The following is a 13,831-nucleotide window of genomic DNA, read 5'->3' as shown; positions in this document are numbered from 1 at the left end:
GCCGGCGGGATGATATTTTAATGGCTTATGTGTCACGTTGGTTCATGTGGCTTTGAACTGGAGCCGCTCGCGTTCCCCGCAGAGAGCGCCGCAAATCCCGCTTGATAACTTCCACAACCCACAACTTTTTCCCTCCCCTCCCTCCCCTCACGGGCACTCTCACGCCGCGAGAATCCGGGTGGGCTTCCCCAAAACGCCCTGTGGTCAGCGTCCGGGGGACCTCACCCCCTCCCCAGGCCGAGAAGGCTGACCCCCCCTTTTCTTCTCCTTCCTCCCCCCCCCTTTTTTTGGAAGAACTATTTTCCTTCCCCTCCCAGCGGCTGCCCTGCCCCTCCCTCAGGCCCCCTCCCTTGTGAGAGTGGGGTTTTTTTTTTCCTTGAAAGGAAAAAGGCGAGGTGGGTTCAATATTTGTTCTCTGGAGTGAGAGAACGCCTGTAGAGAAAACTTCTAGAAGACAAGGGTTGTTTTTCTCTTTCTCTCTCTCTCTGCCTTTCTTTCTTTTTAAAATCAAGGATCCACCTTTCTTTTATAGGTAGCAGAAATGACCGTGTGGTTTTGAGACACCTTTTTATAAGAATGGATCACAGATTTTAAAGTGAAATGATCTCTCGCGCACGCACACTTCAGCCCTTTCCTCCACGACCCACAAGGTTCTACTCAGGCTTAGCGGGAAATGGCAGGTCACTGGGCTGTACTTGTTGCTGGACACTCGGGTTTTAATGATTATTTTTAAATCCTCCCTCTTCCTGTGCTTTGATGATGGTGATGATGATATTTCTCCAGTACAGCAAACACAGATGCTGCTGTGCGTTTCTCTGTGGACGGACACAGGGCCACCTTCCACCTTTCCCAGGTCATCTAGCGTTGGAGCCAGGCGACCAAATGAAAAAAAAAAAAAAGAAGAAAATAAATAAAGCCACTGGCTCTTTCCAAACACCGCGGGGAAGAAGCCAGGCCGGAAAGCCGGGCCCGCAGGGGGGCGAGCCGTGGCGGCCGCCGGCCCTCGCCTTCCACCGGCCGGCCTGGAAAGCCAGCGGCCGAGGACCGGGGAGAAAAACCATTTTCACTTTCCCGGGCCGGGCACCCGCGCCTTGCGAGCCCCCCGGGCCTCTGAAAGGAAGGATTGGAGTCTCTTTGTCTGGAAAAGGAGTTTAGGGCTCTGATTCCGCTGAAGAAGAAGGAGGAGGAGGAGGAGGAGGAGGGGAAAAAAAAGCCAAATGAAGTGAGAAACAAAAGGCAAATTGAAGGATTCCGACTCTTGGCTTTTTGTGTTTTCCTTACTAGAAAATAATTAGACCTAATGAATATGCAGGCGCAAAGACTCAAACCCCTGGGCCGGAGGGGGAGCGCGGCCCTCTCCACCCCAACCCCGCGCGCCCGGGCGCACGGCCCCCACCCCAGAAACGCGGAAACGTGGCTCGGTTGAATTGATTGAGTCACAGGGATTTTTCCCTCCCCCCTCCTTGCTTTTAAGTGCCATACCCCTCTACCTTTCAACGATCATTTTAATATATAGTCAATGGCTCTTTGTGGACCTCACAAAAAAAGCAACTCCGCGCAGTGGTTGAATAGACTTCGCTCTGGGCGGAGACAGGTTAATCGAGGGCCGCATCGCCAAAACAAGCGAGTGTTGTATGTTTGTACTGATTCCAAATGTCCGCATTTTCCTAACTAAATCAAAGGGAGTGTTCTTTCTTTTTCTGCTCACTCATCTGAAGGTAAGTAAATTTTCTCTGGCGCTCAAAAGCCTGGTCGGCAACAAAGACCCGCCCGCTTTTTCCACCGTCTTGGTGTGGCGAGTTACGGCATTTCAATAACTGTGACAGGGTGACTGATTTGCGAACTAGAAAAAGGTTTGAATGTCACAAAATTTACATTGGTCCTCTCCAGCGGGGATTTAAATACAGAAAAAAAAGGGGGTCTGGGGCGGTGGGGGGGGGGTGGCTGCTGTCTGGGCGGCCCAGTGGGGAAATTTACAGTTTTACCTGATTTGAAAAGGGGCCCAGGCTGGGAACAGGCGGGGGTGGGCGCAGGAGGGGAGGGAGGGGGTGTCTAGGAGGGAGGGGGTGTCAGGCCGGGGAGAGAGGGGGGAGGGATAACAGGAGACAAACGGACAGACAGACAGGACAGGGTGAAAACAGCACTTCCACTTCGCCCTGGAAAACAAACAAAACCCAACTCCAGGGGTGGAGCGAACCCCCATCCACCTGTATGGGGGGTGGAGGGGGGAGAGGCGGAGGGGGGTGGAGGGGAGAAACGTGGCCGACCTGACTCCCACCCCCCCCAAAAGTGGGAGAATGAGGGGCTCCAGCGTGCTGGAGGGGCCTCTCCACGGCTGGAGGGGCGCGCGGGGAGCCATGCGCCCCCACCTCCCCACCCACCCACCCGGCTCTCCACCGGTAAAGGGGGGTCTGGCCCGGCCAGGGAGGGAGACAACTTCAAAAGGAGCAAACAACAAAAGCGCGCTCGGCTGCCGGGCAGGGGGTGGGGGGGAAGGGGGGAGGGGAGGGGAGAGGGAGGTAAGGGGGGGAGACGGAATGGAAAAAGTTGCTGAATCGGGACATTCTGGAAGTGCCCTGGCGGGTGGAGCGGCCGGGGTTCGGCCTGCAGCTCGCGGGGACGCACGGCGCCCGCCGTCCTGGGCGCAGCAGGTTCAGGGGAGGGGGGGGTGGACAGGGAGAGGGGGAGAGAGGGAGAGGGAGTAAAAGGAGAGGGGGAAGGAGCCGGCGGCGCGCGGGCCCCCGGAGTTCCACTTTATTTTGTCCTCCCCCCTCCCTCCCTCCCTCTCCCCTCTCCCCCGTCCGCCCCGGCGGGCGCGGAGGCGGCGCGGCCCCCGGATTCCGGGCGGACCCGTCGGTGAGTCGGCCGGTCGGCTGGGCCCGGCCCGGCGCGGAAGCCGGCGCGGAGGCCGGCGGGGCGCGCGGGCCAATGGGCGGCGCGCGGGGCGGCGGGCGGGGGCGCGGGGGCTCCAATCGGCGCGCGCGCCCGCGTCACGTGGCGCCGCCCCCGCGCCGCGCCCGGGGGGGCGGAGGGCGGGCGGGGGCCGCGGCGCGCGTTCAATTCATTTATCTGCAGGAATGATTGCCGCTATCAGTCTCGCGCTCTCCGCCCGGCCGAGGAGGTGAAAGTTTCTCCCCGGGAAGACACGCCGCCCCAGACCATATTGTGCGCGCCGCGCCCGGCCGGCCTTCGCGTCTGCTTTCTTCCTCCTCCTCCTCCGCCCCCCGCTCCTTCTCCTTCTCCTTTTTTTTTTTTTTTTTTTAAAGAGGAGGGAAGAGCAAAAAAAAAAAAAAAAAAAAAAAAAGCGTGGCGGAGCCGAGGCGGCGAGCCGGGAGGCGAGGACAGACAGCGAGCGGGCGAGCGAGCGCGCGGGGAAGAAAGGGCGCGGAGCCGGCGGAGACGTGGAGGGGCGCGCGGCGCGGGGCCGGCGCGGAGCCGGCGCGGAGCCCGGCGCGGGGCCCGGCGCGGAGCCCGGCGCGCCCGCCGCTCTATGCCCCAGCCCCGGGCGGAAGTTTTGCCCGTCCTCCTCCTCCTCCTCCTCTCCTCCGGGGGAAGGGGGCCTGGGATGCGCCCCGCCTCTCCCCGCGCTGCCCTGACCGCGCCGGGCCGGATCGGCGGCCGACGCTGAGCGGCGACCCGGCAGCGCCCAGCGGCGGCCGGCGGGGTCGGAGCGCCGCGTAGCCGGAGCGCCCGCCATCCCCGCAGCCGTCCGCGCCGAGTCCCCCGCGCGCGCGCCGCGCCGGGCCGGGCCGGGCCGGGCGGGCTCCGGGCCTCGTCCGGCCGCCGCCGCCGCCGCCCCCCGCGGGCTGGGACTTCGCTAGGTGGGTCGGCGCCCCCTCCCTCCTTCCATCCCTCCCGCCCTCCCTCCCCGCTTCCTCGTCGTCTTCCTCTTCCTCCGCCTCCCGTTCCTCCTCCTCCTCCTCCTCCCCACCTCCCCTCCTCGGCGGGCGGGCGGGCGGCGAGGGTGGGGGGCCCGGGGGAGGCCGGGGCGCGCCCCGCGCAGCCACCATGCTCCTGGACGCCGGCCCCCAGTACCCCGCGATCGGCGTGACCACCTTCGGCGCCTCCCGCCACCACTCGGCGGGCGACGTGGCGGAGCGGGACGTGGGCCTGGGCCTCAACCCGTTCGCCGACGGCATGGGCGCCTTCAAGCTGAACCCCAGCTCGCACGAGCTGGCCTCGGCCGGCCAGACGGCCTTCACGTCGCAGGCGCCCGGCTACGCGGCGGCCGCGGCGCTCGGCCACCACCACCACCCGGGCCACGTCGGCTCCTACTCCAGCGCGGCCTTCAACTCCACCCGGGACTTCTTGTTCCGCAACCGCGGCTTCGGCGACGCGGCGGCGGCGGCGGCGGCCAGCGCGCAGCACAGCCTGTTCGCCGCGTCGGCGGCCGGCGGCTTCGGGGGTCCGCACGGCCACACAGACGCCGCCGGCCACCTGCTCTTCCCCGGGCTGCACGAGCAGGCGGCGGGCCACGCGTCGCCCAACGTGGTGAACGGGCAGATGCGCCTGGGCTTCTCCGGGGACATGTACCCGCGGCCGGACCAGTACGGCCAGGTCACCAGCCCGCGCTCCGACCACTACGGCGCGCCGCAGCTGCACGGCTACGCGCCGGTGAACGTGAACATGGCCGCGCACCACGGCGCCGGCGCCTTCTTCCGCTACATGCGCCAGCCCATCAAGCAGGAGCTCATCTGCAAGTGGATCGAGCCGGAGCAGCTGAGCAACCCCAAGAAGTCGTGCAACAAGACTTTCAGCACCATGCACGAGCTGGTCACGCATGTCACGGTGGAGCACGTCGGCGGCCCCGAGCAGAGCAACCACATCTGCTTCTGGGAGGAGTGCCCGCGCGAGGGCAAGCCCTTCAAGGCCAAGTACAAACTGGTCAACCACATCCGCGTGCACACGGGCGAGAAGCCCTTCCCCTGCCCCTTCCCGGGCTGCGGCAAGGTCTTCGCGCGCTCCGAGAACCTCAAGATCCACAAAAGGACGCACACAGGTACGCACGCGCGCCCCCCCCGCCGGGGCCGGTCTGACCCCCGAGCCCCCGCCCTCCCCCCCCAAAAAAGAGAACGATCGCCCAAAGGGCCCGGGGCAGGCGGGACGCGCGTCCGCCCTTCTTCCAAAGAGGGGAGATCCACCCCCGACCCCAAGAAAGCGCGCGGAGAGCTCGAGGTCGGGGGTCCTTGGGAGTCAAGAGCCTGAGATCGCCGCCCAGAGCCAGGCGTCCGGGACGCGCCCGGGGCGAGAGGCTCCGGCCCCACGGTGCTCCGGGGAAAGTGCGCAGACCCCACGGCAAACCAAACCGAAGTGGGGCGCGGAAGGGTGGAGAGGGAGAGGGGACGCGCGGGGCGGGCCGGGCACCCAGGCTTCAAGAAAAGCCGGGGTGAAGGAAGGAGAAGGAAGGGGCTGGGGAAGCGCTCGCCCGGCAGCCCGGCTCGGCCGAGCGGGGTCCGCGGCGCTGGAAGCCGCAGACGCGCGGGCGCCTCCGGCTGCTGCGTTGCGCTCGCCGGGCACCGACTGGGTCTGCGGTAGGCCGAGGCGGACGCGCTAGGAGATGGTTAAAGAGTGGGGAAAGGAGAAAGAGAAAGAAAAGGGGGAAGGGGAAGAAGAGAGGGCGGGAGAGAGGGAGAGAAAGAAAGAAAGAGAGAGAGGGAGAGAAAGAAAGAGAGAGGGAGAAAGCCGGCAAGCAGCGAGCGGCGCGGCGGGGAGGGAAGGCCGGCGGCGCCGGTGAAAGGCCGTGGTTGGCGCGGCGGAGACGCGCGTGGGTCCCGCGGATGCTCGCGTGTTTGGGAGGAAGGGGGCGGCCCGGGGTCCTTGCCATTCACTTGCTTACTGCGTGGGGTCTGTTGTGGAATCGGTGCGTTCCTGGCAGCTGGCCTGGGGAGAAAAAAAACAAAACAAATCGGCTTTAAAAAGGGGGGGAGTTGTGGAGCCCCAGGGCCACGGGCTGGGGGGGGCGGCTTTCCGGGTGGGGTGGGGGTCTCGAAGGGAGCTGGGAGTGTGAGCCGGGCACCCGGCTCGGGAAGGAACGCGGGGAGCCCAGCTCGGGGCTCTCTACGCGTGTTCCAGGGCAGGAGAGGGCAGGGGAGGGCGCGGAGGGGGGAGAGGATCGGTTGCTGGGGGGGGGGACTGGACGCCCTCGGCTGGGGGCGTGAGTCCTGGGTGCGGGATCCCGGGTCTGGGGCGCCCGAGGAGCCAGCGTGGGGTCCACCACGGCAATCGGGTCTGAAAAACAAAACCCAGGACCAAGTAACGACTCCCCCACCGCCCTTACCCCGACCCCGACCCCGACCCGGGCCAGCAGCGCCCCAGGGCCCAGGGCGCCCCACGGCCCGCCGCCCGCTGCGGGCCCGCCCGGCGCGAGGCTCGGCGGGCTCCGATCCGGGCGCTTGGCTTGTTCTCGTCTTTAAAAAATATGTAAAGTCTGGAAATGGCCCCTGAATTTATTCTTAATACCACCACCACCAATAATAATAATAATAATAACGACCACCCCTCGCCTTTCCGCTCCAGGGGAGAAACCCTTCAAATGCGAGTTCGAGGGCTGCGACCGGCGCTTCGCCAACAGCAGCGACCGCAAAAAACACATGCACGTGCACACGAGCGACAAGCCCTACCTGTGCAAGATGTGCGACAAGTCCTACACGCACCCCAGCTCGCTGCGCAAGCACATGAAGGTGACCGCGGGGCCGGGCCGGGCGCGCCCGCCTCGGCCGCAGGAACCCGGGCTGCGGGGCGGCTCCGCGGGCCTGAGCCGGGGCGAGAGCCGGAGCGGAGGAGGAGGACGAGGAGAGGGAGGAGGAGGGGGACGAGGGGAGGGAGGAGGAGGAGGAGGAAGCAGGGGGGGGGCGCAGAGCAAACCCCCGGCCGTGGAAAATGCAAGGGTTCACCCTGCCAGCCAGAAACCAGCCCCGGGAGCGGCCTGTGCCAGCCTTCGTCCCCCAGGTAGGAGCTGGGGCTGCAGGCGCCTTCCCGGGCGCGGGGCGCAGGCCCGGGCCTGGGGAGAGGGGTTTGCGCCCCCACTTTACCGGGCGGCTCGGTCCTTGAGTGAAGAAAGGAAAAGGAAGGCGGGAAGGGAGGGCTTCCTTTTGCAGCCCCGCCAGGCCGGGGCCGGGGCCGGGGCCGGGGTCGGAGCAACGGGGCCGGGGCCGGGGAGGCCGGAGGCCCGCGCGCGCGCCTCCCGGGGACAGGAAGCCAACCGGCCGCCCCGCGCGGCTCTGTGTCCCCGCAGGTGCACGAGTCCTCGCAGGGCTCGCAGCCCTCGCCCGCCGCCAGCTCGGGCTACGAGTCGTCCACGCCGCCCACCATCGTGTCCCCGTCCACCGACGCACCGGCCGCCAGCGCCCTGTCGCCGCCCGCGCCCGCCGTGCACCACGCGGCCGCCGCCGCCGCCGCCGCGGGCCATGGCGCGCTGTCCTCCAACTTCAACGAGTGGTACGTGTAGGCCGCGGCCAGCGCCGCGCCGCCGAGACTGAGCGGGCCGTGCGCCCCCCGCGCGCCCCCCGCGCGCCCCGCGGCGCCGAGGCCACCGAGTCCGGGCCGGGACGCAGGGCCGCGAGGGCTCCGCAGGCCTCCCGCGGGCTCCGCGCCCCCCCACAACCGTCTGGTTTGCTTGTGAATAGTTTGATTTTTCGTCTTCATTTTGGAGAAGGCCGCGGGGCTGTGGGGACGGAGGTGGCCGCCCGGCCGCAGGGCAGCCGCCCCCGGGAGCCCGGAGCCACTTCTGGCTTCGATTTTATTCTCTTCTTTTTACTCCGTTCCTCCCCCTCTTCCCTCCCTCCCTCCTCCTCCTCCTCCTCCTCCTCCTCCTCCTCCTCCTCCTCCTCCTCCTCCTCCTCTTCCTCCTCCTCCTCTTCTCTCCGTGGGGTTAATCTTATTTTTATCCTTGGCTTTCTTGTAAATACAGAATGACTAGCTGACCGTCGTTCCCGTTGGACTCTGTACATAGTGCTCTTCCGGGTCGGAGCGGGGCGGGTGGGGTGGTGGAGTCCGGGGTCCTCGCCTGGGGGGAGGGCAGGGGAGGGGAGGGAGGGAGGGGAGGGGCGCCCACAAGCCCACTGTTTGTACTGAATGGCAAGAATGTTCTAGTCCATGTGCACCAAAATGTGAATTACTTTGTACGGTCACCGTCCCCCCACGTCGGCCTCACGGAATATTATCGGCATTCATGTGCTTTTTCTTTTTAAATGTATAAAGTGCAAACATCTCGTCCCAAAGTTTGAGTACTTTAGTGCAGTAAAAGTTGTTTCGCGTCCTGTCTTAGAGTTACGAGCCTGATATCCGTGTCAAACTGTTCCATTTGTTTATGTAAAGTGATATTAAAAAAGAAAAAAGATATAAACTATTAACTGTCCGTTGCTTTCGGCACACAGAAGAAAAAGAGATGCAACCACCTATTGTATATATTTCGTAGTTTCCATATTTATCCGCATGTAAAGGGCCGCTTTATCCATGCTACAGCAATTCAATATTTATGGCTAGAAAGAAAAAAAAAACCTCGTATGTACACTTTAGTTCCCAGAACTGTTTGGTAACCTTTCGTACCTTATTAAAGATTCTTGAATCTCATTGTGGCAGGACTTTCTTCTTCACCCCCAGACCCAACAACGAGCCAGCAACCTGCTCCCTCTCCGGCCTGCCCCCTCGCCGGGCAGGCCTGCCTCCTTCCTCTCCCTCCCTCCTTCCTCCCGTCAACTGCCCGTCCTATAAACCTGATAAATGAACACTTCCCCGCTGACTCTCCGAGAGGGTGTAATTAGTATTTATATCAAAATTTATGAAACAAATTTTCGGGCCGCAGTATAATTTAAATGACCTTTACCGAAGTAGAATAACAGCCATAAAAATAACAGGAGTAGATTGCACAGGCCAGGCAGGAGAGGGTGCCTAGAAGTTCATTCTGTGAATGAACTTGATGCCAGTTGAGGATTCTACCACGTACCACCCCCCCATCCCTTCAAATTAAATTCCCTCCTCCCAAAACGGGTCGAAGGTTTACACTGTCGTATTTTGCAGTTGCTGTTGTCTATACCATTATGGCCATAACTAATTTTTCAGGATGTTGACTCATGCTTTCTCCGGGCCTTCTTTGTACAAAAGCATAAATGTCCATAAAGCATTTCACTTATAGATTCTTTTTTTCCAACATCGATGCTCCTTTAAATTAATTATTTCCTGGGATATGTTATTATTCCTATAATTTTGTTATTAGTCCTTAAGCATACATCTGGAGAGGAGAATTATTTTTTATGTAATTTGATTATCTTTCTATCTCTTTTATTTATTTCTCATTTACTTAAGAAATTCGTTCCGTTGGCTGGAGTTGATACAGTAAATTTGTAAATGAGGAGACAATATAAAAAAAATCTAAATTACTTGTGCTTAATGACTGTGGCAGAAAGCCCTTTCCTCTAAATCAGATTGTCTTTCTTGCAGTTTAGTTTGATCGATTTGCAAGCGCTGGTGCTTCCTGAAAGTTCGGTTGGCTGGTAGGAAAGTGGGCTCCTTTGTCTCTAGCTGTGGCTTGCAGGATCGCCCATTAAGCAGACCGAGTAGATGGGGATCACAAATCAGACCCTTGGCTGTGGCTGAAGGGACCTGGGTGAGTGAGAGAGAAGGTGGGGGGGGGGAGCAAGGCGGGGGACGCAGGAAGTCACAGGCAGAGGGCCCAGAGACACTGCATGTCCTCACATCTGTCTTCAAGCCGCTTCAAGTTTCAGATTAGGTTTGTGGCCTGTGTTGTTGGGCTCTCTTTAAAAATACTTGACCGGCTCGTTCTCTTCGTCCTCGGGTTCTTTGTACTGGCCACTGGTTGTCAGTCTTTGATGAGCAGCTTGGCTGGCTGACTTCTGGCAGCTGATGAAAAGTTGGAGATAGTGATGTTTTCACTTAAAAAATGTTCTGACGGCAACAGCCACGTCTGGTCTTTCTTGAGAAGAGCGCCACCTTGCAAACTCTGTTGAGATTTAAGGAAGGTGAATGTGTTAAGTGGGAATTTCTGCTAACTCCAGAAATGAGTGAGACCCAAGGCTGGGTCCCACACAGCCTTTTGCAAGTTTTGAAACGGATGCACAAGATGGTACTTGTGATGCCTGTAGGCGTGGAACGGAATAGTTAACCGCAGGAAGAGGAGTGGGGATGGCCCCTCTCTCGAAAGTCACAGCTCACTTAAGAACCCTTCTCCCCACTGGAGAGGGTGGTTGAGAGCCAGGTGTGGAGATGAGAGGGGGAACCACAGCGCTGCCCTCCCTTCTGGAATTCTGTCAGAAGAAGCTGGGAAGGGGTAACTCTGCGTTGACCATTTCTAAATGAAGTTTGCTTCTTACGATGCGCCTGAATGTCACTGTGGCTCTAGTAGCAAGTAACTGAATATCCAGCATGATTTATGTAGCATAGCTGAAAGAATAAAACAATTTTTTAGAAGTACATGTTTATTTTTAAAAATGCCAATGTTGAAGTATTCCAAGTATTTATTAGACTTTGGCAGTCAAAGAATTTTTTGATACATTTGAAGGGTTCTCTGAAAAGGTCATTAAAAAAAAGAGCAGTGGATGTGTGTGTGTGTGTGTGTGTGTGTGTGTGTGTGTGTGTACACTCGGCAGTGGAACTCTTCTCGGAGAAGCCAACATTTATGCAAACTCCCTTCTGTGTTCTGCCCTCCAACACTCCCACCACAAAGGGAAAAAAGTCATTAATGATGTAAGCCGTCCAAAATAATGCTTTAAACTTAAATGTAGTCTATTATTTTTTTTTTTTTGCTGGTACCTTTAATGTCTGCTTCTTGAGATGTATTCTTCATACTTTTCTTCATGGGCTATTAGGTTTTGAAATACATGAATGTGAAAGACGAAATATATTGTTCAACTCTATTTAGCAGGAGCCTAGGATGCTGCAAATGGTTAGTTTTTCTGTGTAGCTGCAGATTTTGATTTAGGCAGAAAGCCATGCTGGTTCACATTGTGCTGCATTGGGTTCCAGCATCCATCAAATGATTAGTACAGCTAACAAGTTATTAAAAATGTTATTTTGTGTCAACAGAAAAAGCCTGAGTATAAGCAATCATAGCTGAGAAACGAGTTGTGATGTGTGTGTGTGTGTGTGTGCACATTTATAGAGCAAGCCTATAAATATCCAAGCACCATTTATTTACATGGGGGCTAAGTAATTTTCAAACATTTCAGATCCTTTGTTTTGTTCTTCAAAAGCTACCCCCAGCTGCTTTAAGCATTTGCAGCTGATGATTTTGATTTTTTAAAGTCAAGCATTCAAGTTAACCTTTAAGAAGCAAGCCACCTCCAAAAGAAAGATGTAACCTTTCAATTGCTTCATCTGCCTTTTTCCCCCCTCTTTTTTCCTTCTTCTTTAGCTGACAATGAAAATAGCATTCACCTTCTTTCCTGATGGACTTGGCATTTAGATGGTTTGGTTTTGTTTTTTAATTTGCTGCTTGTGAAGTTTCCTCAGAACTTCTAAAGGATTGGCAACTGAGATGCTTCCAAAATACCCAACCCGGCGCTGGAAGCTTCAGGAAGTCCTCGTCAAGGCCCAGTGCGGGCAGTGTCAGGAGCCTGGTGACTCAGGACTGGTAGAGCTGGAGTTGACTGCTGCCACTTTTCAGGAAGTGACTTGGAAGTCCGGCCCTGGATCTTCCAGAGTGCTTGGAGGTGTGACCATTCCCTGGTTGACCCGCTCACACATTCCCAGTTCTCCAAGTTGCCCTCTGTGGATCCAGAGTTCCGGAGGACCGTGTGGTCGCACTGGACAGGGGGAGAGGAAGTTATTTTTCATCCAGAGGATCACAGCTGGCTGTGTCTCCTCCATCTCAGATTCCTTGAAAATACAATGTCCGTGGAACGACGGGCCCTCCCTAGTCTAGCAGAGACAGGAAAGCCTGGCTTTAACTTTTCAACTTCACAACCTCCTATCCCGCCTCTGAAAGTCTCCCATTTCAACTAGAGAGAGAAAGTAAGATTGCTATGAGGGCGGATAACTGGCACATCACGTAGGAGTAAGTTCCAGCGTTGGGGTGCAGTCGGCTGGACGTGCGGTGATGTCACACACAAAGGTGACAACAGTGTCCCGGACTGTTGGGGGCCTGGCTGTGGGGGCCCAGAGGCTCTCTCCGAGCCAGGGGAACCCCCGCTCCCACCCCCACCCAGGGAAGTCCCCCCTGCAGGCTGTCCGAAGGCCCTGAGGCTGGCTTGGTGGCAGGGGCGGCCAGGTTTGCAGGGGAGGCTGCGCTGCAGGCGTGTTTGTGGAGCTGAGCTGCCCGAGTTAGCGGTGGACGATGGGAATGATGCGTGGGGCCGGGGCTGCAGCCTGAGGAGCGTTGGCTGGGCGCAGGCCCTGCCGGAGGGGCGGGCGCGCGGGGCGCCCCGGGCGCGCGGGAGGCTGCAGACGTCCAATCGGCAGGTGGACATCCACAGCCTTCGCGTGCCACGTCCATTAAGCTACCGGAAGCGCATCTTGCTATTATTAAAGGAAAAGTAATTGGTTTTACGTGGGGGGGGGGGAATCTGAGTTTCTGGAAAAGAAAATTGAAGCCGCCCCGCCGGGGAGGGGGCGTGGGCAAAGCGGAGAGCTTGGCTTCTGGAGGGATCGGTCCTCCCCAGCGTGCGTGTGCGCGTGTGCGTGTGTACGATCTCACTTTGCACCATCACGCCAGCCGCCTTGGGGGGGGTGTCTCTGGAAAGCGCCCCGCTGGGGCCTGCTGGACAGGCAGTGCGCACGCGCGCCCCTCCCCGCCCTGGCGTCCACGTGCTCATGCATATGCATGAGGGGACCCCGCCCTCGGCGGGGCGTCGGGGGTCGGGCGGAAGCCGGGGTCCGCCGCCCACCGACGAAGCCTGGCCCGGCTCCCGGCTCGGGGAGCCCACGTGTCTGCTTTCCAACCTCGCTGGTGTGAGGGAGTTGGCGGTGCCCAGAGGCCGCAGCCGCCGGGAGCCCCCTCGGGCCGTCTGAATTGGGGTCTCTCCCTGTCCTTCCCGGAGCCCCCTCCCTCTGGGGCTTACCTGAGCTCCTTGGAGAGCGTCCCCCTGTCCCCTGGCCCGGGACAGGGACAGGGAATTGCGATGGGATGCCGTTCTGGAGGGCTGGGGCTCTTCCTGACACACACCAGGCCTGCAAACCAGGCCCTCTCCTCTCTTCCCCTTCCTCCTCCTTCCTCTCCTCCTTTCCCCCTATATCCATTGCCTCGCTTAAAGGATTCTGAGGATTTATCTTGAGCATCCATCCATCCATCCATCCATCCACCCAGGCACCCATCCAGCCCTCCATTCATCCACTCATCCACTCATCTACCCATCTATCCATCCACCTATCCGCTCATCCATCCATTCATCTGTCTATCCATTCATACATCCATCCACCTAGCTACACAATCCATACACTCCTCCATTCATCCACTTGTCCGTCCATCCATCCATCCATCCATCCATCAATTCATCTATCCAGCCAGCCAGCCACACACCCACCTAACCATTTATCCATCTATCCATCCATCCATCCATCCATCCACCCATCCACCCACCCACCTATCCTCCACCCATCCATCCAGCCAGCACTTATCCATCCATCTATCCACTCATCCACTCATCCATCCATCCATCCATGCATCCACTCATTCATGCATCCATCCATGAATCCATCCACTCACCCATCCATTCACCCATCCATCTACCCATCCAGGCATCCATCCATCCATCCATCCATCCATCCATCCATCCACTCACCCATCCATCTACCCATCCAGGCATCCATCCATCCATCCATCCATCCACCCACCCATCCACCCACCTCCCCACCCCAGGTATGGGTCATCATGTTGGTC

At 59.1% G+C, this 13,831-nt stretch overlaps 1 protein-coding gene across 1 annotated transcript; it reads left to right on the top strand.

The window, feature by feature from the left end:
• The first annotated feature begins 3,943 nt into the window (after positions 1 to 3,943).
• Zic1 (Zic family zinc finger 1) lies at positions 3,944 to 7,530 on the top strand. Its single transcript, XM_090323217.1, has 3 exons — positions 3,944 to 4,999; positions 6,517 to 6,680; positions 7,235 to 7,530. The coding sequence occupies exons 1-3, from the start codon at positions 4,009 to 4,011 to the stop codon at positions 7,445 to 7,447; spliced, it is 1,368 nt and encodes a 455-aa protein (XP_090179343.1). The 5' UTR covers positions 3,944 to 4,008; the 3' UTR covers positions 7,448 to 7,530.
• The last annotated feature ends 6,301 nt before the right edge of the window (positions 7,531 to 13,831 follow it).

Source organism: Megascapheus bottae, chromosome 32 (assembly GCF_031878675.1).
Source record: "Megascapheus bottae isolate mThoBot1 chromosome 32, mThoBot2.hap1, whole genome shotgun sequence".
Classification (NCBI taxonomy): domain Eukaryota; kingdom Metazoa; phylum Chordata; class Mammalia; order Rodentia; family Geomyidae; genus Megascapheus; species Megascapheus bottae.
Note: the sequence above shows the minus strand (reverse complement) of the source record. Positions and strands in the feature narration are given on the sequence as shown.

Coding starts and splice junctions, on each gene's coding strand:
- Zic1 (XM_090323217.1), top strand. CDS start 4,009: ATGCTCCTGGACGCCGGCCCCCAGTACCCCGCGATCGGCGTGACCACC. Junction 5,000..6,516: donor CCACAAAAGGACGCACACAG/GTACGCACGCGC, acceptor TTTCCGCTCCAG/GGGAGAAACCCTTCAAATGC. Junction 6,681..7,234: donor CGCTGCGCAAGCACATGAAG/GTGACCGCGGGG, acceptor GTGTCCCCGCAG/GTGCACGAGTCCTCGCAGGG.